This window comes from Lonchura striata, chromosome 2, assembly GCF_050655825.1.
Source record: "Lonchura striata isolate lonStrDom1 chromosome 2, ASM5065582v1, whole genome shotgun sequence".
Classification (NCBI taxonomy): domain Eukaryota; kingdom Metazoa; phylum Chordata; class Aves; order Passeriformes; family Estrildidae; genus Lonchura; species Lonchura striata.
In genome coordinates, this window is record NC_140704.1 from 64,199,573 (window position 1) to 64,227,425 (window position 27,853).

The 27,853-nt window shown below is 42.0% G+C and overlaps 1 protein-coding gene across 2 annotated transcripts in view; it reads left to right on the plus strand.

Annotated features, from left to right (window-relative positions):
• Positions 1-3,067: 3,067 nt before the first annotated feature.
• DSP (desmoplakin) overlaps positions 3,068-27,853 on the plus strand; it is a 38,950-nt gene continuing 14,164 nt past the window's right edge. The window contains exons 1-15 of one of the 2 annotated variants that reach the window (XM_021534575.3): positions 3,068-3,552; positions 12,263-12,365; positions 13,970-14,118; positions 14,466-14,640; positions 17,947-18,075; positions 19,220-19,270; positions 20,263-20,424; positions 21,317-21,421; positions 22,590-22,685; positions 22,900-23,025; positions 23,777-23,929; positions 24,970-25,124; positions 25,520-25,646; positions 26,170-26,374; positions 26,900-27,117. In XM_021534575.3, coding sequence (XP_021390250.2) covers positions 3,356-3,552; positions 12,263-12,365; positions 13,970-14,118; positions 14,466-14,640; positions 17,947-18,075; positions 19,220-19,270; positions 20,263-20,424; positions 21,317-21,421; positions 22,590-22,685; positions 22,900-23,025; positions 23,777-23,929; positions 24,970-25,124; positions 25,520-25,646; positions 26,170-26,374; positions 26,900-27,117 — 2,151 coding nt within the window. In that variant the 5' untranslated portion in view covers positions 3,068-3,355. The remainder of the gene's footprint in view (positions 3,553-12,262; positions 12,366-13,969; positions 14,119-14,465; positions 14,641-17,946; positions 18,076-19,219; positions 19,271-20,262; positions 20,425-21,316; positions 21,422-22,589; positions 22,686-22,899; positions 23,026-23,776; positions 23,930-24,969; positions 25,125-25,519; positions 25,647-26,169; positions 26,375-26,899; positions 27,118-27,853) is intronic. The other variant, XM_021534586.4, reaches the window with a different exon arrangement.

A 27,853-nucleotide genomic window follows, 5' to 3' on the forward strand; every position in this document is an offset into this window, starting at 1 on the left:
AGGGCTGCAGCATGGACCCTGGCTCTAGCCTGGGTTCAGGTGCCTGTAAGGAATATTAAATCTCCTTTAGACTAACTTGCTTAAAGAGGGGCTCCTAAGATCTATACAATTTTAATAGGTCCTTACCTTAGGAGACAGAACTCTGCTAAAAGAGATGAACTATAAACTCCAAATTAGTGCATTTTATTCTCTTCTGCATGTAGTTTTCTTTGGGAGGAAAATCATATAATCATGTTTTGATTTGAGTGGGAACCCTAAAAGTCAGCTACTTCCAACCCCACTGCCATGGGGAAGGACACCATTGGGGAGGGACACCATGAGACTGCAGTTTGCAATTTACTGGCCATTTGCACTCAAGAACTCTTTGATACCAATGAAAGTCAAGGAACTTAGGATGTGACCTTAGCTGTGTCAGGACCGGGCCTTTCCAGGAATGGTGGAGCAAGATTTAAGTAGGATCATCCAGCTATTATGCCAATATTTTCATGCATTTAGATGAATTTCAAGCAATATCTATGTGACTTGATCCTGCTTCAAGATAACTGAACCCAGCTAGGGTAAGCACCCAAGAAATATTGACTACTTCAGCAAATTTAATAATTTGTATTTATTTATTTCATTTCTTGACCTATTAAAACATCTAAGATAGGAGAGCTGTGCTGCTCACAATATCATCTCAGTCTTAACTTCTCATTCTCATTTCAGTGGGGCTAATTGTGCAAGTAGGACCACCAGAACCCAGTCATTATTTAAGTATTTAAGGATTTTTCTATGTGTCCAGGTGGCAGTGACTCACCCAGGCCTCTGGGTGTATCACACACATGCTGTCTCCATCAGAGATAATGGTGTGTCTCACTGAGCTGGCACACCAATCCAAGCTGAAAGGTGGGGCTGATTTGAGGTGGTGCTAAAACTCAGCAAGAACCTCAAATCAGTGTAATACTATTGGATCGCTAAATTGTGCATAAATATAAATGGACAGCTTTCAAAGGGACTTGCTGGGAAAAAAAAAAAGCTTTATGTTTGTAAGTCTGAATAGAAATGCCTGGCTTGACACACCACCATGCAAAAATTTGACTTTTATGTATATTGGTAGTACCAATTCAAAGATCTATATTTACGTTTCAAAAAGTTTGGACTCGAGTATCAAAGCACAAAGTTTAGGTTTCTCTCATTCTGCATTTCCTGCCTATTCTACACCTGTTTTCTACTTTTTTTCCTTCCTTCTTCACAGCAGTAAGCCTCTATATTTGTTTTTCTTACTCATCCTTGTTTTGTATTCTGCTCCCTTATGGCTTTGAAATGTAATGTCAAACCATCCAATCGTGCAGATGTAATCTGCATTCAAAACAGCATCCCAAATCCACGTATATACACAAATATATATGTATGTCTGTATACATATATATATATTCACTCATATGCAATGATTCACATTACATATTATACAGCATATATATTACAATATAAAAGTCACTGCATGACTTCACATATAATAATGCACTTTGCGTTCTACTTCTTTGTAGCGCTCTTTACAGCTCTGAGCAGTGCCACCAGGATGCCCTTCAGGACCAAACAACCCCAGGTTTCCTTGGAGGAGCTCCTATGCCTCCTCTGTGCCACACTTTGCCCATCACTTCCAGCAGCAGGGCAGATTTTCAGGTGACCTGTCAACCCAGCAGTTTCAGTGGCACTGGGGAAAACTGCACTCGTTTGGTTTTCTCTTGAATAGTTTAGGAAGTCTTGACCTTTGATATGTTTATCTAGATCTTTCTTACGGTCTCATGACCTATCAATTGGGTTTAAAATACCAGGAAAATGAGGAGTGCAGAAAAGACAGAAACAGGCCCAAGAATTTATGCATGTTGTGGGCTGCTGGTAATATCACACAAATTAAAAAAAAAAATTCCAGCAAGTGTGCTGTTGCAGAGCATCAGGTGGCTGATACGGCTGGTTCATGTAGTACACATTGGGATGAAGGCCTCAGGAGTATTTCAGAAGAGCCTGGTACAGTTATGCACAAGTGAGTACTGCTTCTTAAAATCATCTTTGTTTTTCAACACCATGGACACGTGGCCAGACCAGCTGAGGCAGTGTCACTGAGACTAGCTAAGAAATGGTGCTCAGTTGACACTCAAGACTAATCTGATGGTCACTGGCTGGCAACAAAGGCCCCTCTGGGCATCTGACAGTAAACTGCCTTTGCTGACACCCTGTACATGCATGGATGTATTAAAATGTCTTTATCTCCCAAGATATGGCATATTTGAAAGTTAATCACAACTTTCACAGCACCAGAAGGCAGGAATCAAGAAAATCTGAGGAGAAAAGACAACTTCAAATGCCCGTGTCTGCGTATCTTCTTTCTCAGGCAAAAATGAAGTCAGTGCATGGCACTAGTCCAACATTTCATGCACCGGGGCACAAGTTTCAGCCCTGTTTCAGAAATGCACTGGACTTGGAGTGCCCAAAGCCCAAATGTGGGACCGTGTGTATTCTGGAATTGATGAAACACACACGTCGTTTTCCCGACGTGTATCAACACCCTGTGATGCGCAGGGCAGAGGGCAGCTGCCAGCAGACCGGACACATCCTCGACGCAATGGTGCCGATTTACCCAGCGCTGCCTGGTTCAGGCGCCGGGTTCTTTTCGGAGAGGCACGAAGGTGTTTGGCGTCGAGGGCACCATCCATCCTCCCCGCAGCGTTTCCAGCCCTCGGACGAGCCGCTCCATGCTCCGCGGCTTCGGCCGCAGCTGCGGGGCAAGCGCCAGCCCGCAGACACGGTACAGGTCGGGAGGGAGTTTCCAGTGGACTCCAATCTCCGCTGGCGGCTCCTGAGGGCAGCACACGCACCGGGAACGGTGCTGGAAACAGCGGTGCGATGGCGACAGAGGCCGTGCGCTGCCCGGGCGGCCACCGGGGAGCGACACCGCGGCGGGGCGGGGGCCGGGGCCGCCGGGCAACCCGGGGCGGCCGCCGAGGAGGCGCGGGGGACGCAGGCGAGGCGCGGCTCCACGCCCAGGAGCGCCGCTTAAAACCACCGCGGAAAGGTGTGGCCTCGCCTTTCCTCTGCCGGCGGGGAGGGGACGGGACGGGACCTACGCTCTTGCCGCCGCCGCCAGCAGCCCTCGCCGCCCGCCCGGCTCCGCAGCGCGCCCCTGCCCTGCCTCACCTGCGGGCCGCCCCGACCGCCGGCTCCCGGCCCTTCCCCGGCCCTCGGCGGACTGCGAGGGAGCGGCGGCACCGCGGCGGGCGCTGCCGGCCGTGAATGCTCGGCCTGCCGTCGGGTCCGGCTCAGTGTCCCCTCGCTTTGCCCCTCGGCCCGCGTCGCCGCGGGCGGCTCCCCCGCTGCCATGAGCATCAACGGCGGGTCCCACCCGCGCATCAACACCCTGGGCCGGATGGCGCGGGCAGAGTCGGGCACCGACCTGCGCTACGAGATGAGCTCCCATGTGGGGGGCGGCGGCGGCGGCGGCACCCACACCCACACCCACAAGACCTACTACTACCAGAAGACCTACGGGGGGGACTACGCCTCCGACGGATACGGGTAGGTGCGGGTCCAGCCGGACCCCGCCCCGCTCCCTCGGGGCCGCCTTCGGACAGCTGCCGTGAGCCCGCTCGCGGTGGGATTGCCTAGATGTGCGGGCTTGCAAGTTTCTTTTTCCTGTTCCTCCCTGAGGCGTCTTAACTTCTAAAAGGCTTTTAAATGCAAGCGAAGAACTTGGTGGTGACTCTAGTTGAAGAGAATAGCAGCACTAAAAACAGCGTCTCCCATTTGCGCTGGGGGCTGTAAATGGATCTGTGCTGGCTCTATTGACCCAACAGTTCTGTGCTGATAAACCCCTGCCTTGCTCAGTGACGCAAAACAAGCCGAACTGAAGTGAATTGTTTCATACCCCATACACCCAGGCTCTGCCTTCCCCAACTGGTTGCATAACTAGGGCTATAAAACCATTTTAAGTAGTGGGAAATGTTCTCTTGTAAATTTTTGAGTTTGTTTCTAGCTTGTGTGAGGCCTGGGAGTTTAAGTAATGATCTTTTATAGAGCCGTCCCTTACATTTGGTGGCAGGGCCAGAGGTACATGACAAGCAACATCAGTCTGCTCTCCTCGCCTCTTACCTTTCTAACTTTCTGCTTGCCCTGGTGATGTGAGCACAGTCAAGATCTTTTAGGCAGGGTGCCAGCTGTGAATCCTGGCTTGGGGAATGCCTCTTCTCATGGATGCAGCTGTACCAGGAAGCTGTGCACATCGAGTCTGAGAAAGACTTTCTGCAGAGTGCAGTAATCATGAAGACTTCTCCATTTATCTCCTTGCCTGGGAGTTCACAGGACTGAAAAGCAGGCGGCAGTTACAGTCACTGAATGAAGCAGTGCTGGTGTATGGTACAGCACCATCACAAAGCACAGCTGGTGATGACTGGTTCGTGTGTGTGGAATGGCTGTATTAAGTCTACTGGTTTCGTTATGGATGCCAGTGACTCAGGAATCGATGCAGAAGCCCTGTCATGTATGTTGTGTTAGAACTTAAGCCCTAATTTTATGGATAGTACATAATTAGATTGAAAAAGGGTGGGAATTAAACATACATGGTAAATAAACAGCAGATGAGAAAAGGCAGGCTTTTTTATATCAAGCAGATCCATAAGTGGCCATAGAGAATTAGGGTTATCCTAGAGAGCAGAGTGTGCTCTGCTGAGGTATGTCAGGCCAGTTGCTAGAGGACCTCTGAATGAATGACAAAACTTGCATTCTAGGGATTTTTTGTTTATTACTTTGCCCAGTTCTTAGTTTTAGTTCTTTGTTTGACTTTCGGTTTGTTGTGTGCATAGGTAAGTTAGTTACAATGAATTGCAGCTAGAACACATCCAGTTACCAAAAGAGTAGGATGATATCTATTTACTGCTATATAATAAGAACAATTCAGTACCATAGCATTGGTAAGTGCACATGCTAGGACTCCAAAATGCCATTGCTGCGCTGCCTGTGTGAGGATTTGTTTTGCTGGTTGTGCTTCATTGCAAATACCTTTACTATTTACAAGAGGCAGCCATGAAAAATGAATGGCAGTGCGTGTTACTTCCTGGCTGTTCTCTTTTCTCTCACTTTAGACTGGTGCAACTCTATTTGGATTCAGGAGGATGATTTCCATATCACTCCCAACTTTCACTAGAGGAGAAATGCTTTCCTTTAATTTAGCATTCTTTGGCTACAGTTACATATTTTAATCCAGCCTGTAGTTTGTTAGGCTCTTCTTTCTGTAGCATTTTGTGGTGGTGTAGCAAGAGTGGAAAGGACAGACCTGATCAAGAAGTTAGCAACCTTACATCAACATTCTCCCGTTTGCTTTTTATAACATAATATTCGTATCTCCTTTCTGGGGAGCTAAGTCTGGCAAGGAGGTTGCAGTGAAAGTTCCTGTTCACTTTATTGTGAGATTTCTGAGTGGAACTAAAGATAGTTATTATTGAGATGAGACAAAAAAGAAAAAAAAAAGGCATTTACATATTGTTTTGTGTGAAAAAATCTGACCATACCAAATACTTTAAATATTTTTTTGCAACAGAGTATATGTATTTGCCACCTTAGTGAGTTGCATAGGTTTAATTTTAGGCAGTGCTGATATGCATTAAAATGTGTCTCAAAATAAGTGGTTTATTGTCAGTTAATGAAAAAAGCAGTTTTGCCAGATTTTGTATGTGTTTGTGTGCAGAAAATCCACTAAATGCTCTGCATGTTGTGCTGTTGGGACCAGAGCCATCATCTGTGGAACTGGTTTTATTAACTACATTTAGCCTGACATATTCAATGCCAAAGTTTAGTGGCATCTACTGAACTCAGAAAATGAAGGCTTCTTTTTTCCATGGGGAAGATCACTCTATCCTAATTTTTAAATGCAGCAGGATTCAAGTTAGGGTCTAGTCTTGTAAGTTTTGGGGCGTATTCTGACAAACAAGTCTGTGCTGAGTATTACATTACTCACAGAGCAATATGAGACGCTCCCTACCCTTAGGGCTCAGCAAGGTGCTTTTACAACATTCCCCATTTCTTCTGGCTTGGGAACTCAGGATGAGCTTGGCCCGGAGTACAGATACTCAGCTTGACAGTGACTCACACGCTGCTGAACTGCCAATTCATCAGTCAAATATTTATCAATGTCTTTGCTATGGAGATAGAAAATCTGATAAACCATGAGAGAAAAGAAAAAAAAATGCAAAGCTGTGCAGTTTTATTTGTCATTGCTGAGATTCGGGGAAAAAATAGCCTAGAATTCACGCTTACTGAGTGACATGAACATAAATTAATTTACAGAGTTCTGCTTAAGGATTACTGTAACTTCTGTGCTTCAAGTTAGAAAAAGAGTTATAAAATTACCTGCTCTGCTGTGACATTACTCTGAGGAACCAAGAACTCAGGCTGAACCTTTCCCAGGTCTCTGTTCCGTAGGGACAAGCAGGTGTGAGAGCCTCTTGTCAGGAGAAGGGGGTTTCCTCTTGTCAGGAGAAGGGAGTTTCTCTTGTCAGAAGGGGGTTTCTCTTGTCAGGAGAAGGGAGTTTCTCATGTCAGGAGAAGGGGGTTTCCTCTTGTCAGGAGAAGGGGGTTTGCTGCTCTTCGAGCAGCTACTCTGCAGCAGAGGTGTATTTCCATGGTCCAGACTAGGGCCAGCGTTTGGCACCTGCCTCTCCCAGAGGCGGAGGTGGGAGAGGCAGCGTGTGAGCAGCCTGCACCATCGGGCAGGTACGGCCTTTGGGAACGCTTCTGTTGATCCTGGTGACTCACACCAGTGGGAAAAAGCATGAGGATTTCTGTGAACAGGTGTGGCACCATCCCTTGTGAAACCATGCATGCTGCGAAGGCACTAAGTCTCGGGGGTCCTAGCAATTCAACAATTCACTAGTGACTACTAGATTATTGCACATTTTTAATGGAATTTAGAGCCTGATTGTACCAGATGCAGACGTCTTTTGAGGTTTCAAAAGAAGCCCTAGTCTATGTGCATACTTGGCAGACGGGACTAGTTTGGTACGGCTGTGGTGTGCCAAAACTGATCCTAGTTAGAGCAGAGACACATGGGGAGAACTCTTCATGATTTGACAGTTTGTGTTCACCTCCTTCGAGGTGGGAGGGGGAAAGCTGGACTATAGCATTTCAACTCCTGGTTATTTTCTTATGGATATCGTGATTCACCACCTTTATGCCATTGCATTTTCCAGCATACACACACCCAGCTGGCAGGTGGTGGCGGATGGGCGGTGGTATGTGCAGGCTCTGTGCTGGGAATGCAGATTCCAGGTCAGGTTTTTCTTCTGACTTGCCTACCCTGGGCATACCAGGTAATCCCTTTATGAATCTGTTGCTTGTTCAAACAAGTTTGTGTGGAGGGGGTGGGAAGTGTGAAGAAAAAGAAGTGCAATTTTTTTGTTCTTTTTGAGTTATGGGAAGCGTTCAATATTCTGGATCTTCTAAAAGATTTTCTTTTAAAGCTTCCTCCACTCTTTGGATGAATAAAAAAATTTAAAAGCTTTGATTTTTTTAAAGGGCTGAAAGTTTTGTGGAGGGCTTGGAAATTTAACAAGGAGAATTGTAATTAATTTTAAATAGTATATTTGGGACAAGAGCAACATCTTTGTGCAACCTTCCAAAGCTTCAGGGAGTTGTGAAGCTGTGGGAAGGTTCCTCAGAATTGCTGGATGTGTTTCTGTGTTTCCTTTGCCCTGCTTCTCTGGGCACTGATCACACTCTGGATAACCCAGCAGCCTCTGGATGTGCAGTAGCAAAGGCAGACTCCGGAGCAGCCCCACGGTGGAGGTGTTTGTGCTGGGGGTGTGTAGGTCTTGCAGCAGCAGGAGGAAAATGAGAAAGCAGAAGGTAGCTGGCTTCCTTGCCCCTTGGGTTCTGCAGTGGTGATATGAGCTCCCACAGTGGGCCTGTGAGGTTTCACACTGAGTGTTTGAAGAAGGTATTTGGTTTATTCAAAAAATGCATACCTTGGTTGGTGCCAGCAGTACTCAGCCCTGCTATCTTTTGGGGAAGTGGGCACTGCTGACATGTCTGTCTGTATGCTCATAACTCATCATATGGCCATGAACATGTTTCTCAGTCCCTTTTAAGGGAAAAGCAGGAGTAGTTCTTTCTTGTTTCAGTGGAGCTGGGGGTCTTGTAAGGATCACAGGTACTGCTCATCAGTTAAACACAAATCCTTGTTCAGACACTAGGGATTCAACAGTAATGGCTGGATTTAGTTCAGGTGGGATATATTTCAGCAGGGAGGTGTTACCTGAGCTGCTATCCTGCCCAAATCCCAGTGGCAGCAGGGGTTGGGCTGTCTTCTCATTTCTCAGGGGGAGCAGGAGGGTAGTGTAGCAAGGGAGCAATGTGTTCTGCCTTGACATGCACTGAAAAGGGTGGCTCCTCTACAGAATGATGACAGGGAGATGCTGTGCCTTTCCTACGGCTCTCCTGACAGTGGAGAGCAACAGGCCTACATTTCAACACTCCAAGTAAAAGCAATTAATCTGTGTTTTGAAGTATTTTAATAATTTTAAAACAAAGACACTACCCCCTTTTGTTTTCCTTTGTTCCTTTAATAGTTAGTGACTATTAAAATTAAGTTATTTTAATGAAGAACTCTGCTTAATAGGACCTTTTTGAAATTCATGAGTTGCCTTCCAAATAAGTGCCATGGTCTAAAATGAGTTATAGGGACAAATACATAGTTGAGGTCAGAAGCAGTCCAGTCTGTTTCCCTCAGCACTGTTCTGCAAGGTTTACAAAACCAAAGCAGCACAGCAAATAGTTAGGTTATTGCAAATGTATGTATTTTTTAGTAGTAGACCCTGCACTCTTTTGTTATGAGTCCTGCTAAGAGACCAGCCTCCAGTTCTTGCCATTTCTGCTGGAATGGTTGGTAACATATGCTGCATTTACAGGAGTGCAGTAAAACAAATGAAAAATTTGCCCATATTTTCACTGCATGGTGTGCCTACAGTGTTGGATACCACAGGATCCTACTCATAGGTGCGAGGTTTAGATGCTGCCAGAGTTAAATCAAATTGTCATAGCAGCAGTAGGTGTTAAAATGACCAAACATTACTCTATACTCATTCAGTTACATGTAAACAAAATCAGGCAAAACAAGAGATACACTGACAAAATACTATGTCATGTAACCCAATTAACTCTGTGTTCTCTGAGGATTGTTGGTATCCTGCATTTTTCTAAGGGGCATAAATGCATTTTTATGTAACATGTAGGTTACATATTTTTACTTTAAAAATCCAACTTTTTTATTGGCTGTCCAGCATGTTCAGGGCTTGCCTCAGTTTCTTTAGTCCAGTATTACATGGTGTTACTTTGGCTGTCTGTTTGTTACTGCCTCAAGGTTGGTTGTCTTATTCCTCTGAATTGGAATTCCTGCTTTGATCTGCTCATCTCCATTAAAGGCCTGTTGGCTTCATTAAGAGGGACACAGAGAGACTTTGAAACTGCTAATGGAGTGCCTTCCTCTCACATGAGTGAAAAGTATTAAAGATGTGTCCCTTTGCTAGTGCCATCCGATGTATCAACATCAGTGTATGTCTGTTAGATGTTATCTCACCATATATTTTTATTTTTTAAGTTCAGAGATCGATTTATGCCCTTGGGCATGTTTGTACAGCTAAATCCCCTTCAGATTTGAAGTTCTTGATTTCTATTGGCTTGGTGGAGCTATGCCATCAAACATCAGCTCCTATGCTGGCATCTGCTGCTTCTATTTGTGCCCCAATAACCTCATTTAGCTCTGTTTGGTCTTCTGACAGGTTTGAAAGACAGTGCCTCTAACAGGTCATGACCTTTTTATCGTTATCGTTGATTGATCTTTGTATTTTCACTGGCAAAACTGGTTAGATTTTTAACAACAAAGAAAGTGTTAATAAAACAGTGTGTTCTTTTCTGTTTTCAATTTGTATAGCTCCAACTTTTGTCATTATTTTGATTATATCTTTATCTGCTGGATTGGAGAGCCTTAAATATTTGGTGCTTTCTTCTTGTGAACTGTAAACAAGTTCCATGTTACTCTATTTGAAGACCTAGATAGGGTGTACTTAAGCCTCTCATTTCAAGGCTTTTGCTCCTGCTTTTGAAATAGTTTTGTGCATTTGTATTTAGCCATCTTCAGGTTTTCCATTTTTAAAATTATTTGAGCAATAATTACAGATGTGGCATTCAAATATCATTAGAATGAACACAAAATGCTTGTATTTCTTCTTTGTATTTTAATTTAATAGTTTGATTTATTTGAAAATAGTTTTTCTTCACAATTTCTTACCGTGTTAACTGTAATAGCTATTGTTTAGACCTCTTGTCATGATGGAGTAATGTCTTTGAGTTCAGTGAAGTTACCCTTAAGCCAGTGAAAATAGACTGACCAGTTACAGTATAATTCTGGTCACCATCTATACTTTAATGGATATCCAGCATTTGTAGCTGCCAGAACATGATGGAAAAAGTGATTAAAGAAAAAATACTCTTCCAATGTTCTAAAAAGAGAAAATTGCTCAGAATGTTCCTCTCTCTTCTTTATTATGTTTCATTCATGAGAATAATTGTGAGTGTAATTAAATGTAAATTTCAGATGCAGTCAGATATTTCTATATCTAAACACAGCATTGATGCCTAAGGAGAAGGAATGATTTAGAAAAGGAAGCTGACACAAAGCCTGGCACAAAATCAAACCTGTTATTTTCCATAATTGTTTTCTTTAAGCTGTTTCCAAGACACACAGGGGTGCATAGCACAGTGGGGCGCAGCGTTTGTGCAGCCAGAGGGTCACAGTACAAGCTGGGGGCTGCATGTGTACAACTTGTTTTATGTCACCCAGTGACTCTGCAGTTTTCTCTGCACCTCTGAGGGGCTGTTCCCTGGTGTGGGGGAAGCTGCTAAAAAGTTGCTCAAACCTTTTGTATTTGTTCCAGATGAGCTGATAGGGGAACAGCAGGCTGCTGATGCATCAAAAGCACATGCTGCAGAAGAGTTCTTAAAAGTATTGAATGTTTCTCACCACTCCGGTGATCTTGCCAAGGACAGTTCTGCTTTTTCATTGTCACAATTTCTTTTGTGAAGGAGGGTCAGAGTCTGTTCAAGTCAGTGGAAAGATTTCCTGTGAATTCAGATTGCTTGCTGGCTCTGAGTTAGGCAGGTTCATGCTGGTACTCTTGTTGGCATTAGCATTGTAAGGAATGTTTGTCTCTTCAGTGATTTGTAATGGAAAAGGTTCACCTTTCCTCACCTACTGTGAGTACAGGAAAACTAGGCAAGGCTTGGAGACATCTTAGCTCTTACTGTCTGATAGGTTAGTTTTAGTTTCACTGGCAAGTGTTTGGGTTTAGGAGCCACCTAGACTTGCTTGAGAGGTCTGATCCCATCACTAAGGAATGGTTCCTCACTTGAAGCACCTCACCCCCATTCAACTACAGTGGCTCACTTTGATGGCTGAATCCTAAATGCTGGAAAAGCAACATTCTGACAGTATGCATGCAATAGATTATGTGTAAGACAACAACAATTACTCTGTTACCTGACTTCTTTTTTTCCCCCACTAGTATTTGTAATTCTGGAGTTTTACTTGGAGGCTCCAAACTCACACTTTTATGTATTTGTAGGAAAGCATGTCCACTGACTCTAGGCCCTACATCTATTTTTGTAGTAGCTTGTGTATCTTGCAATTCATTCCTAAGACACTGCACTAGCTTTGTGCATTTCTGCTGATAAAAGGGCCCTTCTTACACTTGTGTGGATTTGCGTGCTTGCCTAGCTGAGGATCCTACTTTCCTTGTGTGCCCTGACATTTGATGACTGGTGTGATAACATGAAGAATTACATCACACAAAAGCTATGCTCTAATGTATTGACTTTAACAAAGACTGTGAATAATTCATTCTAGCTGTAATGCTGCCAAAGTTTCATCTATCAAAGCTGCAAATACCTGTGCTTGAAGAAAAACCTTCTCCTTTATGGCATGCCAGTTTCCATGTTCTACTCTGTCCTGTGGCAAAGTCAGGCCATGTCTGCTGTTGCAGGACTGTAAAGTGGCTCTGCCATCATGGAATTGTCATTAAAATTTCACAGTGCAGTTGAAGTGTGTGTGTGTCTTTGTGAACCTATATGAGGTAGATTATTGAGTGTAACTTTTCTTAACTGTTTTGAATTTATGTTTCTTGTATTCTTCAAAATGTGCAATTGCTCTTTATTTACATAATCTTCTTCTCCACCACAACAGCCAGAATGGGACCTGTACCATGTCCAGACGCCAGAACACCATCCAGGAGCTTTTGCAAAACTGTTCGGATTGCCTGACGCGAGCTGAGCTCATAGTACAGCCTGTGAGTGTTTCTTGGTCTTATGAATGTTATCAATATGTTATTGCATATTCTGTGTTGTTATCTGGACTCACAACCTCTGCTTCTTCATCTCCTTTCTCCCCTTTCAGTTGTTTGTGTGAGAAAGCTGGGAGTGGAATGACATACTTCCTTCTTAGGTCTCCTTCTTCCCTCTGTACAGCATTCAGTTAAAATGACTGAAATGCATCTGGTTAATAAAAGGGGTCTTCGCGAATTAAAAAAAAAACAACAAACCCACCCTCAAACAGATTCTACTGCATCTTATTTTTCAGTTTTATATCTGGACCACTGTCAGTGTTCACACCTGTTACTAATTACTACTTACACTCTCTTAGTGTGTTCTGTAGGATATCGTCACTGTTTTCAGGGCCATAATGAACCTGAGCCACCTTAGGAAATACCTTCATTACCTTTATTTTATTTTTCCAGATGATTCCTAAAGAAGTAGATGAAACTAGACTAAAGTTTTCCTGGCTGTTTCACCTCAAATACATACAACATAATCTCTGCAGTATGCTACTCTGGTACAAACTCAGAGTGCCTGGGGGTGGTTTACTCACTGATGCTAAATTCAGTCCTGGCAAACATGGGGTGGGTGTCCTCTGTTCCTGCTGCAGTCAGAGGAGGTGCGGGGTGGTGAGTACATCCTGCTGCTGAGGCCACTGAGATGTAAAATGCTTTCACAGTCCTGGCAATAGATGTGATTTAATGCGCACTTTTGGACCCTCTGTGGACAGAAAATTCTTTGAGAAATGAACTCTGTGGTTAGGAGTTCATTTCCTTTTCAGAGATACAGGACGTGTGAGCATGTTTATACAAATATCAATGCCAGAGTAAATACTGCCTTTTGTTCAGGATTAATATTATTCCAGTGAAGTTGAAAGAAAGAGATGTTTAGTTCCAGCTTGGTGCCACAACATGCATTGCCTGCTTTGTTTCTTTCTTTTCTTTCTAAGGGACAGAGCAATGAGGTCCATAATATTTTTTTTGGAAAATCAGGTCACAGCTGCATTATGTTTTGCAGCATGCAATGAGGTCAAAGAGCCGTGTCTTCCTGGTTGAAACACCACAGCCATGCCGGTCCAACTGCACTGAGAGGGTGCATGAAAATTTGCCTAGACTTTGGGTGATAAGGTGGGATGCAAATCTGATGGGGCATGGAGCTGGACCCAGGCAGATGGAACCTTGTGGAAAATCAAGCAATATCTACCATCTCCTACTATGACAGTGTTTCCTTCTCCTTTTCTGAACACAAAAGCATAATGTCTTAAGAAGTTAGCACACCATGTGAAGCCTTGCCTCCACTGAAATAAACAGCAAGATGTGCTGCTTTTTATCGAAAATTTTGTTTGATAATTACATTTTAATAGTTTTCTTCCATATTTTATTTTAATAAGCACTTTCCAATGACTGTGGATCATCAGCCTTCTGCCAGTTAAAACTTGCAGTCAGTGACCTGGTAGTTGAAACTTATCTTGCTTCCTAAAAAAACCCCCAGTCCACACAACACCTTTTTTTAAGACAACCAAAGGAAGCTTAGATGATGAATATTTAATTTTATCTCCCTCTTTTTTTTTTTTCATTAGGAATTGAAATATGGGGATGGTGTCCCACTTAGAGGTAACAGAGATCTGGAAGACTGTTTTGCACAGGCAAATGATCAAATGGACATGCTGGATGGACTGATCAGAGAGATGAGGCAGATGGGCCAGCCCTGTGACATGTATCAGAAAAGGTATTGTCAGGGAAGGATTGGGGTGGGGAATGTGAGTGATAAAAGTTTGTGGTATCTCAAGTGCTCACCTTCCCTGGTGTTGCAGGATGTAATATAATTCAGTAAGGTGGAACTAAATCTGTTTGGTCACACTAACATGGATAAGGGTCTTGCAGTAATATATTTCTGATAGAAATTGACACCTTGGTTGTCTCCTTGAAATCTTAGTTGGTATATTTTTTCCACAGTCTTTGCTTTCAACCCTTCATTTTGAATAGTTGGTGGTCCAATAGGAGAGATGAATTTCATTGTTTGTGTGTTTTCTGGGTGTTTTGCTCGCAGGCACTAAGTGGTTCCTTCCCTTTCAGGCTGCTTCAGCTCCAGGAGCAAATGCGTGCCCTGTACAAAGCCATCAGCGTTCCCCGCGCCAGGAGGGCCAGCTCCAAAGGTGGTGGCTGCTTCTCCTCTCAGAGTGGCTCAGGCTGGGATGAGTTCACAAAACGTGTCACAAGTGAATGTTTAAGCTGGATGAGGCAGCAGAAGGTAAATCTGTGCAAAACCCAGGGACAATGCTAAAACTTGGTGTTGTTTATGAATGTCACCTTATATGTAGTAATGTTTTGGGTACCAGTAGAAAAGTAAAGGTACACATGAATGCTCGGGTATTATTCCATGTTCCTTCTTTTACCCTTTCAATATTGTACATATAGTGAATTCTCACTGAAATCCAACCATGGATTGGGGTGTTCTGTTGCAGAGGAAAAGGTGTGGGAGTTAGATTTAAAAGCTAAATGAAACACAGGTGTTAACATAACAACACCATATTTGTATTAGAAATTAATGTGCTCAGTATTTCCCTCCTTTCTTCCTTGCACAGATTTCATTTGATTCATATTTATTTTAACCTTTTACACTGTCAGGACCATCTTCACAGATATAACCATTGTGCAGTGTTTTACAGTTGCTCTCCCCTGTTGAAACTCAAAATGTCTCTCAGACATTTTGAGAGATTCCAAGCCTTGGTCAGAAGCATTTTAGACCCTGGCAGGCAACTAAAAACAACTATAATTTTGAATTTGAGCCATAGAATAAGTTACCAACTTTAGAGGTAGAACAAGCAGTCACAAAAGGTTAAATAATATAGTAAAAATAGTTACAAAACAGAGAGGAAATTTTTTTAGTATTGTACAGGGGGGGTTTAATACTTGTACAGGGGGGTTTTTACTTTATACATAAGGGTCAAAAGTTCTAAAATAGAAGAAAGTGGGCTAATCCTATTCTTCTTCCTTCTTCTTCCTTGCCTCCATGTTCTTAATAATGTTGGCACTCACAGATTAGTTTAGAGTAGAAAAGCACTTTATAATATAAGTAGTAAGTATTGGGGAAAAACTATAAACATGTAATATGTAATATAACATATAAAAGATAGCAACAGCCCTGGGCGGGGGGAGAGAAGAAAAAGACAGCAGACAGAGAGGATGTCAGGGTGTGTGTGTGCCTCTACCCAAGCAGCCGCAGCCCAAAAAGACAATCTTTTAGATAACTAACAATAAACTGCCTTGAAACCAAACAGCAAGAGCCTGCGCAGTTTTTCTTTAAAATCACAAGTTAGAGGAGAAATTTCACCACCACATGGAACCCCAAAGCAAAGCTAGGGTTCTCACACTCCCCCTCTAGTCTGTATTTATCACAGAGAGGTAGAGCTGATTGCCATGGGACTAAGCTTTCAGAAGTCAGTGCTAAAATGGACTCAGAAGTGCTGAGCTACTGTTCATTGCATTCTGAGAACAAATTTGCCAATTCACAGCTGTTGCTGATGTAACCTGGAATGGAAAACACACATTGTTTTTGTGCTGCTGAGGTGAAAGTTGTGTGTTGAAGTCAAAGTTGTGAGTTTGTGGTTGGACAGCCCTTTCTGAGAGACAGGCAGGGAGGGTGGAACAAGGTAGCTGAAGTCACATTTTACAGGCTCCTTGTAAATTGAAATGGCATTATTTTTATCTCTCTTTATTAGGTTGTTGCTTTGCCATTCTGTCATTAATATCTTCATATGGCATTTGCCAAGTGGCTCCTATGCAAACCAAATGAGGAGGGTAGAGCTCTGTAGAGTTGCAGTGTTTTTAAGTGAGTGCTAGTTACAGTCTAGTCTTTCCGTGTGGCATGTTTGAGAGGAGGAAGGGGAAGTGGAGATGCATTCCTTGAGTGGTGATGGGTTATAAACATTGTGCCTGGACAGCAACAGCCAACATTATTGCTTTACACATGCTGTGGGAGAGGAGGTTGATTGTCAGACCTGCCATGGCTTGAGAAGTGATGTTGGACAGACTCTGGGCACTCTTCCAGCGATGAAAGATGGTGAACAGGCTGCACCTCCCAAAGACACCACGTGATGCCCTGCTCAGACACTCCTTGCTAAACATAGGGAGCAGAAGCAACTGCTTTATAGCTGTGTTCCCACACTAAACCTCCTGTGAAAGTAAAAGGCTCCCTTTCTCTCTCTCTCTCTCTTCCCCTTCGTCCCTCAGCAAAGCTGAGGTGGAGTCAGTAAGGATTTACCTCACTGGGAAAATTTATTTTAAACTTGCCACAATGCTGCTTCTTTCTGTCGTGCCTTGCTGTGTCTCATTACTTGCTCACATTGAGGCTAGGATAATGTTTCCCCTAGTAATGTGGTGAGATGTGGGAAAAAGTTCTAAGCAGCTGCTGTTTTTTGCTGCTTTACTGGTTTTTGCCTGCATGGTTTGCTGGTAGGAGAATCAGATGGTAGGATGGTCAAATTTCCAGTGCAGAGCTGGGGAAATGGCAGTGAAATCCAGACAGCCTTTGTTTGCATATGGCAGCCAGCCACGACTGCCACTGTTGCCACAGTCTCTTTGGACTGTTTGAATATAACAAGAAGGGTCAAAGTCCTCTAGCTTTCAAATGGCTGAATGAAAAATGGTTTCATTTCTTGGATCATTTTCAGTACTGCCTTTGAACCCCTATGCTTGAGTTCTGGCTTTATTGTCATCTGGTGACTCATAGAGATTTGACTCCAGGCTGGTAATTACCAAGTTCAGTTCCAACCCAAGATTAGGATACCTCTTTATTTACTGGGCATGTGCACAGACAGGCATTCAGACAGAGTTGTAGTGTGTCTTTGCAGCATAAAAGAGGATTTGGAGTTTGAGAAGCCGAATTTAAAGTTAGGTAGCTTTTAATATTTGAAAAAAATGAAACAAGGAATGCAGTCAGTTTTTGGGTTAGTAATTAGCATGTGTATTATTGTTTTTCAAGGCTGTTTCTAGACATTTTCTCTTGGCATCCTACAATAAATGTTGCCAAAATACAAGACAAACAACACATTTTCTAATAATTTATCTTCTGTGGAGTTTTTTTAGTGTGACTGCATTTAACTGAAGTTTAAATGAGCAAAATTAAAGTGGAAATCTGGTGTACTGGGCTATAGAACTTAATTGGGCATTTTCACATGAATTACATGAATAGCATTGTTTGATAAAGTCATGGTTTGTTTTCAGAGTGATAAGAATGTAATTTTACTGTAGAACATAAAATAACAGTTTGGTCCAAAGACAGCAGATGAAAATACACTGCTGAGTGTGCTTCATCTAGTGTAACTTTAAACAACTGAAATATTTTTCCTATTTTGTTTCTTCTGCTTTGGGCCTGTCACACAGTTTAATTGTTGGCAGTTTATAGAAACTGTAACGCCCTATCCTGAACTTCTCTTTATTTCAGGTTTTTTTACTTTCTGCTACATAGTCTGTTTCCTTCAGTTCAATTCTTTTATGCTCCAGTTTAGGCAGTAATGTTGGAAATGAAAGTACCAATCCTGTTTCTTGTTACTAGGTTGAAATGGAGCAAGTGAAGTGGGGGTTTGATGCAGCATCCATTGAGCAACAAATTTGTGAGCACAGGAGAACTCACAATGCCATTGGAGACTATCGTTGGCACCTGGACAAAGTCAAAACAGATCTGGTAATTGCTATCCTCCCTTACACATTGCTTGGTCTATGGATATAGCGTTGGCTTACTGGTGTTCCACTACAAAAAAGGAATGCTGGAAAGTTCATCCTCTCTTCAGAGAGCATTGTTGTCATGATAGCAACCACTTTTCAAGTCTTAATTCCTTGATAATTTTGTGTTTCACTTCTTTCTTCATAATTTTAAAATAAAAATTTAGTAGCTATTTAGCTTTTTGTTGTTGTGCACCAAGGCTGACAAATAAGTATAGCTATATTATTTGTGAGAGAGATGACTAAGAGTGATTATTCTCACTTGCTGTTTCAGTATATTAAACAAGAAAGTGAAAAAATAAGGTGGGTGCTCAGATGCAGCCTTGAGTCATCAGGTTTTGTCTGTGGGCTAAGATGAAAGCTTTTCTTATGTGTTGATACTATTTTTCTTTTTTTTTTTTTTTTTCCCTCTGAGGCTTCTGTGCCCTCTGAATTTTGTGATTGCAATACAGAAGTGACTGAAAATGAAGTGTTAACTTCCTCTCCTATTAGCCCAGCTGTTAGATATAGGAGAGAGGAGGCTTATTTAATTTCCATTCATCTTTTCTCTTATTTGGCAGGAGAGAGTTCAATCTAAAGAAAAAGTAGTCTGTTCTGGAGCCCTGATCTCTCAACCAAGCTGAAGAGTGACAAGGATTTTGCTCCCTTTTCTCTTCTGCTTCAAATAGGAAAGGTGATAGTCTGCCCTGTGGAATATCAGTTCCGAGTCTGGGCAGCTTCCCAGCTATAGAAATGGAATAAAGATTGGAGCTGCCTGCTTATATATTAATTTATACTAGTTCACAATCTCCAGAGCTTGCTCTAGGACTAGCTGGTGTAGGAGTTTGGTGCAGAAAGAAATCCAGTTTTGATTGTTGTTTTGGTGTTACAGATTATGTGCAGGCTTGGTTAGATACCAAGCATCCCTGACAGTAATAGGTTTGTCCAAACCTTGGTTTTGTACTTCCTGAGTCATCCAGTGGAACAAATCTGCTATTGACAGATGTCTCTTGCAGGCATTTGCAGGTTACCACCTGCAATTATTATGATATTGACACTGTAAAGGAAATACCAGCAAATAGGCAACTTGTAAAAGGCTCACTGAGTTTTTGCTGTCTCTGTTCCAGCGGGAGAAGGCTGCAGTTCATCAGCTGGAGGAAGAATATGAAGGCCTGCTGGTAAGCAAGGGATGTGGTCATTTCTGAGGCCCTGTTTGCTTTATTAACACCAATGTGATTGTCAAGGGACACTTCAGGTTTCGACAGAGTGACAGATGCACATTTAAATAATTCTATTCAGTAGTAAACTGCAAATGCTTTGTAGTCTCTGAAAGATTCAGTTTGAGTCATGGACTTGAGATTAATGCATTGCCTGCTGTATAATTGACAATCTCACAAGGAAGTTTCTAGTTTGCAGCTGGTGAAGGGAGTTGGTCACTAAGCAGGTGAAGAGTAGACTTTACCTCCTTAATGGGAGTAAATGTAGTGATGAAATTCGGCTGTATATGAAGCTTAAAAAGTTACTCAAAGGTAGGACTAGAACCAACCAAATTCTGTGTAGGGCTGTGCAGCTTCTCTGCTGTGGATCTTCATGTAAAACACAGTGAGAATCTTATTCAAATGGTTTATTTAACACTTGGGATCAGAATCTGATTCCTGGCAACCTTATTTTAAGCAACAGGATGTGAAGACAAAGGTTTTTTTCTTGAAGTGTAAACTGTGCAAAAGACGCTGCTATAACATCAAGGATGTACTATGAGCAGCAAATGCAAGTAAAAGGACACTAAATGTTCAGACATTTCTTGTTCTTCCCCCCGTGCCTTTTTGCTTGCCTTCCTACATGTCTGCTACACGTGTGTTAGAAATAACTTTGAGAAGGTGCTGACATCAGATTCCTATTCTATAAATCCTGACACCTTGTGCACTGTCTATTGCTAACAGGTTTCATGGTTCAATAAACCCAGGCACATCTGCTGTCCATTGCCAACAGGTTTTTACAGACATGTGGATTTGATTGTTATTTTACTTCAAAAAGCAACAAAAAACCCAAAAAAACACCCCACAAAGCAAGCAAACAAACAAAAAGTCAAAAGCCATGCTGTGGTCTTGGCTTCCCACCCAGCTCAGGCATTTATATGTTTATGGCTTCTCATTTCTGTACTTCCTTGCAGAAATATTCCTTTGAGAGGATGGATCAGCTTCGCCAATTCCAGAACCTCATCCAGGCCACCAGCAGAGAGATCATGTGGATCAATGACTGTGAGGAAGAGGAGCTCCTCTATGACTGGAGTGACAGGAACACTGATATTGCCAGGAAGCAGGAGTCCTTCTCTGTAAGACAGCTCAACCTCCCTGTGCTTTCCCTCAGCCCTCTCTTGGAATAGTCAGGGAGAGGCTCATCACAGGGTGTTTCTTCACAAAGTTCCTGGGGTTTTTTATCAACAATTTTCAATAAAGTACTATGTAATCTTTTGAATAAGGACAGGACAGTTTTTGGAGGATTTTGCTCCCATTCAGGGTGCTGTCATAGTTTATTTTGACCTTGGAATGTGGCCTTCTTGGTACAGTCCACTACAGACCAGTGATCACCTACAGCTTGTGCACAGTCATTGTGCTGGCATGCCAAACTAAGGGACTTGAATCAAACAGATTTAATTCTCCCCACTGGGCCTATGCATGGGTCAGAGTTCCCCATATTTGGCCGTGATTATCTGTCACCAGGAAGTAGAGCTGTGCTCTCTTCCTCTGATGTTTCTGCTGACAGCACACTGCGTGCACGGTCAGATGTAGTTTTCCCTGCTCCTTGTCATCTGTGGGTGTGTAGGGAAATGGAGCATGTGTGTTTGTTTAACCAGCATTAGTGCTGATCACCAAATTGAAAAAGGAATGGTAGTTCACACTATTATGGAAGTGCCTTTTTTTTTTTTTTTTAAGTTCAGTTGTTCTGGATGTTGCAAGATGTGGTCATTTTTTATTCCATCATTCTTAAGAAAGGCAGCACTTTGTGTGCTTTGCTCTCTGAAACACCAAGCCTAGAGACTAGAACTGAGGTGTTGCACCTGCTTTGATTCTACTGTCTTCATAATTAACTTCAGTACACCTAATTGAAACACAGTGTTAGAGGGAATAATTTTACATTATCACAAATATCTGGGAATTTTTAAGCAAATAATCCTGTGCAGTGTAGCTTTGGAGTTTGTTTAATGCTGTGTTTTGGTTATTTAGAAACGTATGAGTGAGTTGGAGGTTAAAGAAAAAGAACTCAACAAGCTCAAGCAAGAAAGTGACCAGCTGGTGCTCAATCAGCATCCTGCTTCAGACAAAATCGAGGTGAGTTAGACTGTGTGATCTCACTTGCTCCTTTAGTTGCTACAAGGAAGAAGTTCTCAGTGAAAGCTCACATAAAAGTGCTGTGTTTGGGCACAAGAAGGTTTGCCTGCCCAAAATCACGTCCATTTTACCCAGCTGTATGAGCTGCTCTTGCAAATATTACTACCTTCCTCTACAAATCTGGCCATTAACAGCTGTGTGGTGACAGATGCAAGTAAAAATGAAATCTAAACTTAGGGTGTTACCTGAGTGTGTTGAAATTGCTGTATCTCGTTTGTGCTGACTACAGTGCAGCAGAATTTATGATAGGAAGGCAGGTCATTGCTGTTCTGCTGTCTTAGTTGGCATGTTTTAAAAAAAGCCACACCCTTTGTTGAGGGTTTATGTTTAATCCAGGTGCTAAAACTTTCTGCAGATGAAATTCATAGTGCCTTTCTACAACTTAGCCAAGACACTTTTGCTTTCACAGCTTGGTGTTTTAGTTAAAAAGGCTGCAACAATTTGGACATTTTATTAGGAAATGCTGTAGTTGCAGTTTCAAGAATGCATAAGAGCTCTGCAACTGAAGAAGCTAAAAGGCAAAAAAAAAAAAAAAATCCTTTCTGCCTTTCAGTGTGTTTACTTGGTTAACTGTTATCATATTGTGTAAAATCCTCTTTCTCCTGTAGTCAGTTTTTCTCATAAAGGAAAGATTCTTTTAAGCTCCAGCAGTAAAGTGAAAATTGTGTGTAGTTTTTTAAAGAATATACATTTTGGCTGTTTGAGTATTTCAAATCTAAAAACAAGCACATAAAATATCATGTTTGGAGGTACTCCCTGAAAGAATGAGAACATGGCCCTTTGCAGCTGAAATTCTTTATTTGCACTACTGTTTGCCCATTCCACCCCTTTTTGTTAATGTACCTGTGGCTTTATGTTGATCAAATAAATTCAGGTCATGAACAGATTTCTCTTTGTGTCTCACAAGCAGGTATTTAACTCATTTCAGTTAGGTGGATGCCTAGAAGTTGCAAAACTATTTGCATGAATTACACCGTTTGTGAATTTGTTTTAGCAGATTTTTTCATTTGCATTTGTGTGGAGTGTAGATAATTTGCTTGAGTCTAGGTGTGGGAGAGAGATCAGTGTTGTGGCCTGAATTTTGTACTGTTTTTACTGTTTTTCTTAGGCCTACATGGATACATTGCAAACTCAGTGGAGCTGGATTCTTCAGATCACCAAATGTATTGATGTTCATCTGAAGGAGAACGCGGCTTACTTTCAGGTGAGTAGTGATGTGGAGAATTCACACTACTTTTAAAAAAGTGTGAATCCCATCAAAGTTATATTTATTGTGCAAAGCACACTGTTGTCATGTTATAAATGCTACCATTGTGCCAGAGGTGAACTGGGATTTCTCATTAAAGGCATCCATCAATTTTTAGCAAATATTTTTAAGAGCTACACACAGCCAAATTCACAACATTTTTTTCCTGTAGTTCTTTGAAGAGGCCCAAGCCACGGAGTGCTACCTGAAAAACTTACAAGACTCTATCAGAAAGAAGTTCATCTGTGATAAGAGCATGTCACTGCAGACTTTGCTGGAGCAGATCAAAGAGCTGGAGGTACTGTCACACTTGCCTGACAGGTTATGTTCTGCTTTTCTGGGAAACCAGCTGCCCTCTAGATACCAAATGTAAACCCAAGTGCACTGCAGTGTTTAAGTACAGTACTGTATGAACTTGAGACCATTATATTTTTAAGTCTGGAATGAGTCCAACAAATCCCCAAGTTTCTGAGATACTAACAAATGAAAAAAAAACAAGCATTACTTTTATTCTTAGGTAGTAGAATATATTTTGCCTCAAAGGATAAATGCATTTGATAAATGATTCATCATGTCACTCTATCACTCTAGTCTTTTAGAAAGGATACAAGTCAACTTTTTTAGCTGTTTTCTTATCACGAGTTAAGCACTACAGTCCCAAATTGGAGAAAAAATGGTCAGTGGTATAAAAAGCCAGTTGATGAAGTCAGGTTTAAAAGTATAGTTGTTCTGGTTTTTTTAGCATTAATTTTGTTAGATTCTTTTAATTTATGCCTGTGTTTCTTAAACACCACTTTGACCACATTGAAGATCTGTATGAAAAACCTGCCATGCAAATTTTGCAAACTTTGCATCTTGCCAAAGCTGCCAAGATACTTAGATGTTTCTCTGCTCTTTTTAAAGCTGCAGTTTTACATTGTAGCTCCCATTTGGAGCTAAAGTAAGTTTTGCCTACTATAAGCTCCAGATGTATCTCTCTTTTAATTAACAATGAACTAGATGCCTTTTCTTTTTAGAATAAATTTGTAACATATAATTTACTTTTGCAGAATGAACGAGAGAGAATTCTTGAATACAAGAGGCAAGTGCAGAGTTTGGTGAATAAATCCAGGAAGATTGTGCAGCTGAAGCCACGTAACCCAGACTATCGAAGTAACAAGCCCATTATCCTCAAAGCTCTGTGTGACTACAAACAGGATCTGGTATTGTATCCCTTTTTGCCTGAGAATGAACATAATGTAAATTAGAACATTGCAAATTACTTAGTAAGCAGACCCTTGAGCTGATAGGTGTAACCCCTTTATTTGCTTTTGGTCAGCTTGAATTTCTTTGACAGAAGAAACCCTGCATTTCTTGCCATTATGAAAAAAAAGTAGGTTCTTATTGGCTAATAAATCTAGTCAAATTTACTATTATTAATCTATTAAATAGCATTAATACTCATATTTGAAATTAGAACATAAAAGTCTTATTGCTAATAGGATTGAAATTGTTATAGAGATGCCTTTATGCATCCAAACCTTTTTTTTTTTGGTGATTGCTCACCTTTCCAGTGCCTCTGTGGATCCTTAGGTGAGCAATTCATCTAACAAAAATGAAGAATATGCAGTTATTCATTGGTATTGCCATTTCTTTTCTGGATGGGCTATGAAATGAATGATGTTTTTTCTTCCTCCTCAGTACTGAGGCTGCTTGGGTTTATTTCTATTTTTATTTTTTTTTCCTTAACAATAACTTTAAATGTGCTTTCTGCTTATGTGCTTTTTCCTGCACCTGTGGCTGCCTGGTGTCAGTATTTTTGGCAGTTGGAGCTGGTGAATCTGGCTCTGCCACACTCACTCCTAGTCTGCTTGCAAATATGGATGCAGCACTAAATATCCACATGCCTTCAGCTCACTGGCTTAAAGCCATGCATGGTTGCATACCTTACCAGGCCATGTGTCCACATTCAGTCTTTGAACTGAAATGTGGACACAGGTCTGATGATCTAGCAGACTGGCAACTGCTCAGAGTGTTACTCTTGGGCTTTTTTGGGGGTTTCTTCATATGTAAACCAGATTCAGGGAGAAGGGGTTGATCTGTACTGGTCTATTGCCCCTGTGGGAAACTGAGATGCACACCCAGACCTGGCAGCTGGGAAGCATTCCTGCTTCTGTGATCTAGGTGCATCTTCCTTGTCTGTCTCTCCTGGAAGCCCCACTTTACTTGACTAAGGGAAAACCCTGTTCTGCATCTCTTACAGAAAACAGTGCGCAAAGGAGATGAGTGCATCCTGAAGGACAACAATGAGCGCAGCAAGTGGCTGGTGACTGGCCCCGGAGGAGTGGATATGCTGGTGCCATCTGTCAGCCTTATCATCCCACCCCCCAATCCATTGGCAGTGGATCTTGCTACCAAGTGAGTTGCTGCCTGAGTTTGGATGCTTGCCAGTGGGGTTAGAGTTCACTCAAAATAGCAACCAGTCACAAAATATGTTCTGTGCCTTGTTCAGGGTGCACTCCCCCTGCCCCTAAAGGTGGGGATTAAGGACTAGACCCTTGACTTGAGGAAATCCCAGAAACTTGCTGGGATCTAGGCTGGGGCCTAGAAATGTTTAAATGTTAATGTCTGTGAGATTTTTCTCATCTGTACTAATGAAAGTCATGTATAAATTAATTTCCAAGATTTTTTCAAGTAGAGAACGAGTCTTAACACACTCCATCCACATTTGGTGGATGTTTCTTGGGATGTTTTGTAGCTGTGCTACAAGGACAGATGCATTTTGACCATGCTTTTTTTCCCCTTCATGCCAGAATTGAGCAATACTATGAAGCTATTTTAGCTTTGTGGAACCAGCTGTATATCAACATGAAGAGCCTGGTGTCCTGGCATTACTGCATGATTGACATTGAGAAAATCAGAGCCATGACTATTGCCAAGGTAAGACACCATCTGGCCTTGCCTGCAGACCAAAGATATCCACAACCTGCTGTCCCAAGCAGACCCTGCAGTATCCTGTGCAGATGTATGTTCTACAAGACCACAGGCCTTCCTTTTGCTAGGTTGCACAAAAACTCACACATATGGAAGTTGTAGTTTTATTCAAGGAGAAACAAAATGCTTTCCTACTCAAGCAGATAAGCAGGAAGATTAGCTAAGGGAATTTATTACATACTTGCTGTATTTGTTCCTGCTGTACAAGGGCATGAATAAACAGAGTAAGAGGTAGAAATGTCAAACTGCTCTTGAGGTATGAAATGATGGTAACAAGGATAGGTTAATTCAGATGGTACTCTTAGCACCATGCTTTTAGAGGCAGCTTAGTTAGGATTTATTCTAAACTGTGATTACTTTGGGTATTTTATAGGTTTATTAGTTTGTTCCTTAATGATTAACTAGTCATAAAACGTCCCCCATTGCTTTTTTTCCTTTTATTTCAAAATTCCCTTCTTCCTTATTTCAGCTGAAAACAATGCGTAAGGAAGATTACCAAAAAATAATAACTGACCTGGAGATCCATTATCAAGAATTCCTCAGAAACAGCCAAGGCTCAGAGATGTTTGGTGATGAAGACAAACGAAAGATGCAGACTCAGTTCACTGATGCTCAGAAGCATTACCAAACCTTGATCATACAACTGCCTAATCAACCACGACAGCCACAAACAGGTTTGTTGTCTTCCTGGCTTTTCTAGAGTTTGGATTGCTGGAGTTTCTTTGTGCCAGAGGTGGCGGGTAGTGCATTCTTTTTATGCGAAAATGTTCTCTTCAACATATGAATAGGAATATGTTCAAGAACTGTTCTGCTGTCTCCCAGCATAACAAAACTGGCCATGCACAGGGGAAGATTTTCTTCTTCCTATGTTTGATGGGCATCTGGGAATAGTGCTCTAAAATTCAAATAGTGCTCTAAAATTCATGGAACTTGTTGGGAGAATGAGAGGAATTTAGTCCATCTGATAAATTTTCTGTTATTAGGAAGCAAAATCTCACTGCTGCATTTTAGGAAGCAAGTTTATATTTTTGTGAAGGAGATTTCAGTCTCTGAAACAGCTGCCTAAGGGCCCAGATCTGCCACCTGTTCTCAGTTCTACAGATCAACTCAGTGCTTGGGTCACTTGGGCACTGCCTTGGCTTCCTACATGTTCCTGCTCAGTTCTCTGGCAGCTGATGGTTACCCAATTCATTTTACAGTGGTCCCAACTGAGTGCTGTCCCGTGGGCTCCTCAAGCACCATAATCGTTAATGAGAGAAACCGAGAGCATGAGAAGCAGGAGGCCTGGCTGCTGATGGAGCTTCAGAAACTTCGGCGTCAGATTGAAGCTTCTGAGATTCAGATGGTTCAAAGAGCTCCTCTTGGAGTGGATCAAGGGGCTATGCATGACTTTTCAGCCAGAATAAAGGACTTAGAGGTAACTGTGGATGTTTGTCTTTGAGCATCTCAAGCTCTGTATGACTCTGTGCTGTAGTTCTGTTTATGATCAGCTGGGAAAGACACACATCCTGTGCAGAAAAATCTCAGTTGGAGGCTAACTAACTGAAATTAGGTTGGAGATAACTAACCTAATAATGATTTGGATTAGAATTTACCTTCCAAGTAGAAAAAATTGACTCTTGAAGTTTAGAAATCAAATTCTGCCAGGCAAGGAATACAGAAAGACTGATGTCCGGTGTCTGGGAGTTCATGTTAAGTCTCATCCAGAGTAAAGCACCATTAAAATGTTTTTCCAAGCACTTCACTTAACCACCTACCTGTAGAGTGCTGTCTGTGGGATACAGATTGGATACACGAGACTTACTATCCCTTTCCTAGCTCTTTAGATTTGTAGGAGACTATGGAGGGAAGATTGGTGCAGAAAGGTAATAGGTTCAGCACATGAGAAATTCCCATGGGGAAATGAGGTTGCAAAGGTCTCAAGAGAAGAAAGACCTTCTGGTCTTTCTGAGCTGAGTTTTGGAGTGTAGATGCTTAAAAAGACATGCAACCTATTGTGGATAAAAAAGAAATTGCTCAATAGTGCTTGCCTTGAGGAAAGCAGCCTCAGTCAAGCTAGTTATGTAAGAGCAGACTGCTTGGATAAGGAGACCAATTCAGTATGAATATGGAATAGAATGATCATTCAGCCAACAAAAAATATGTCAACCAGG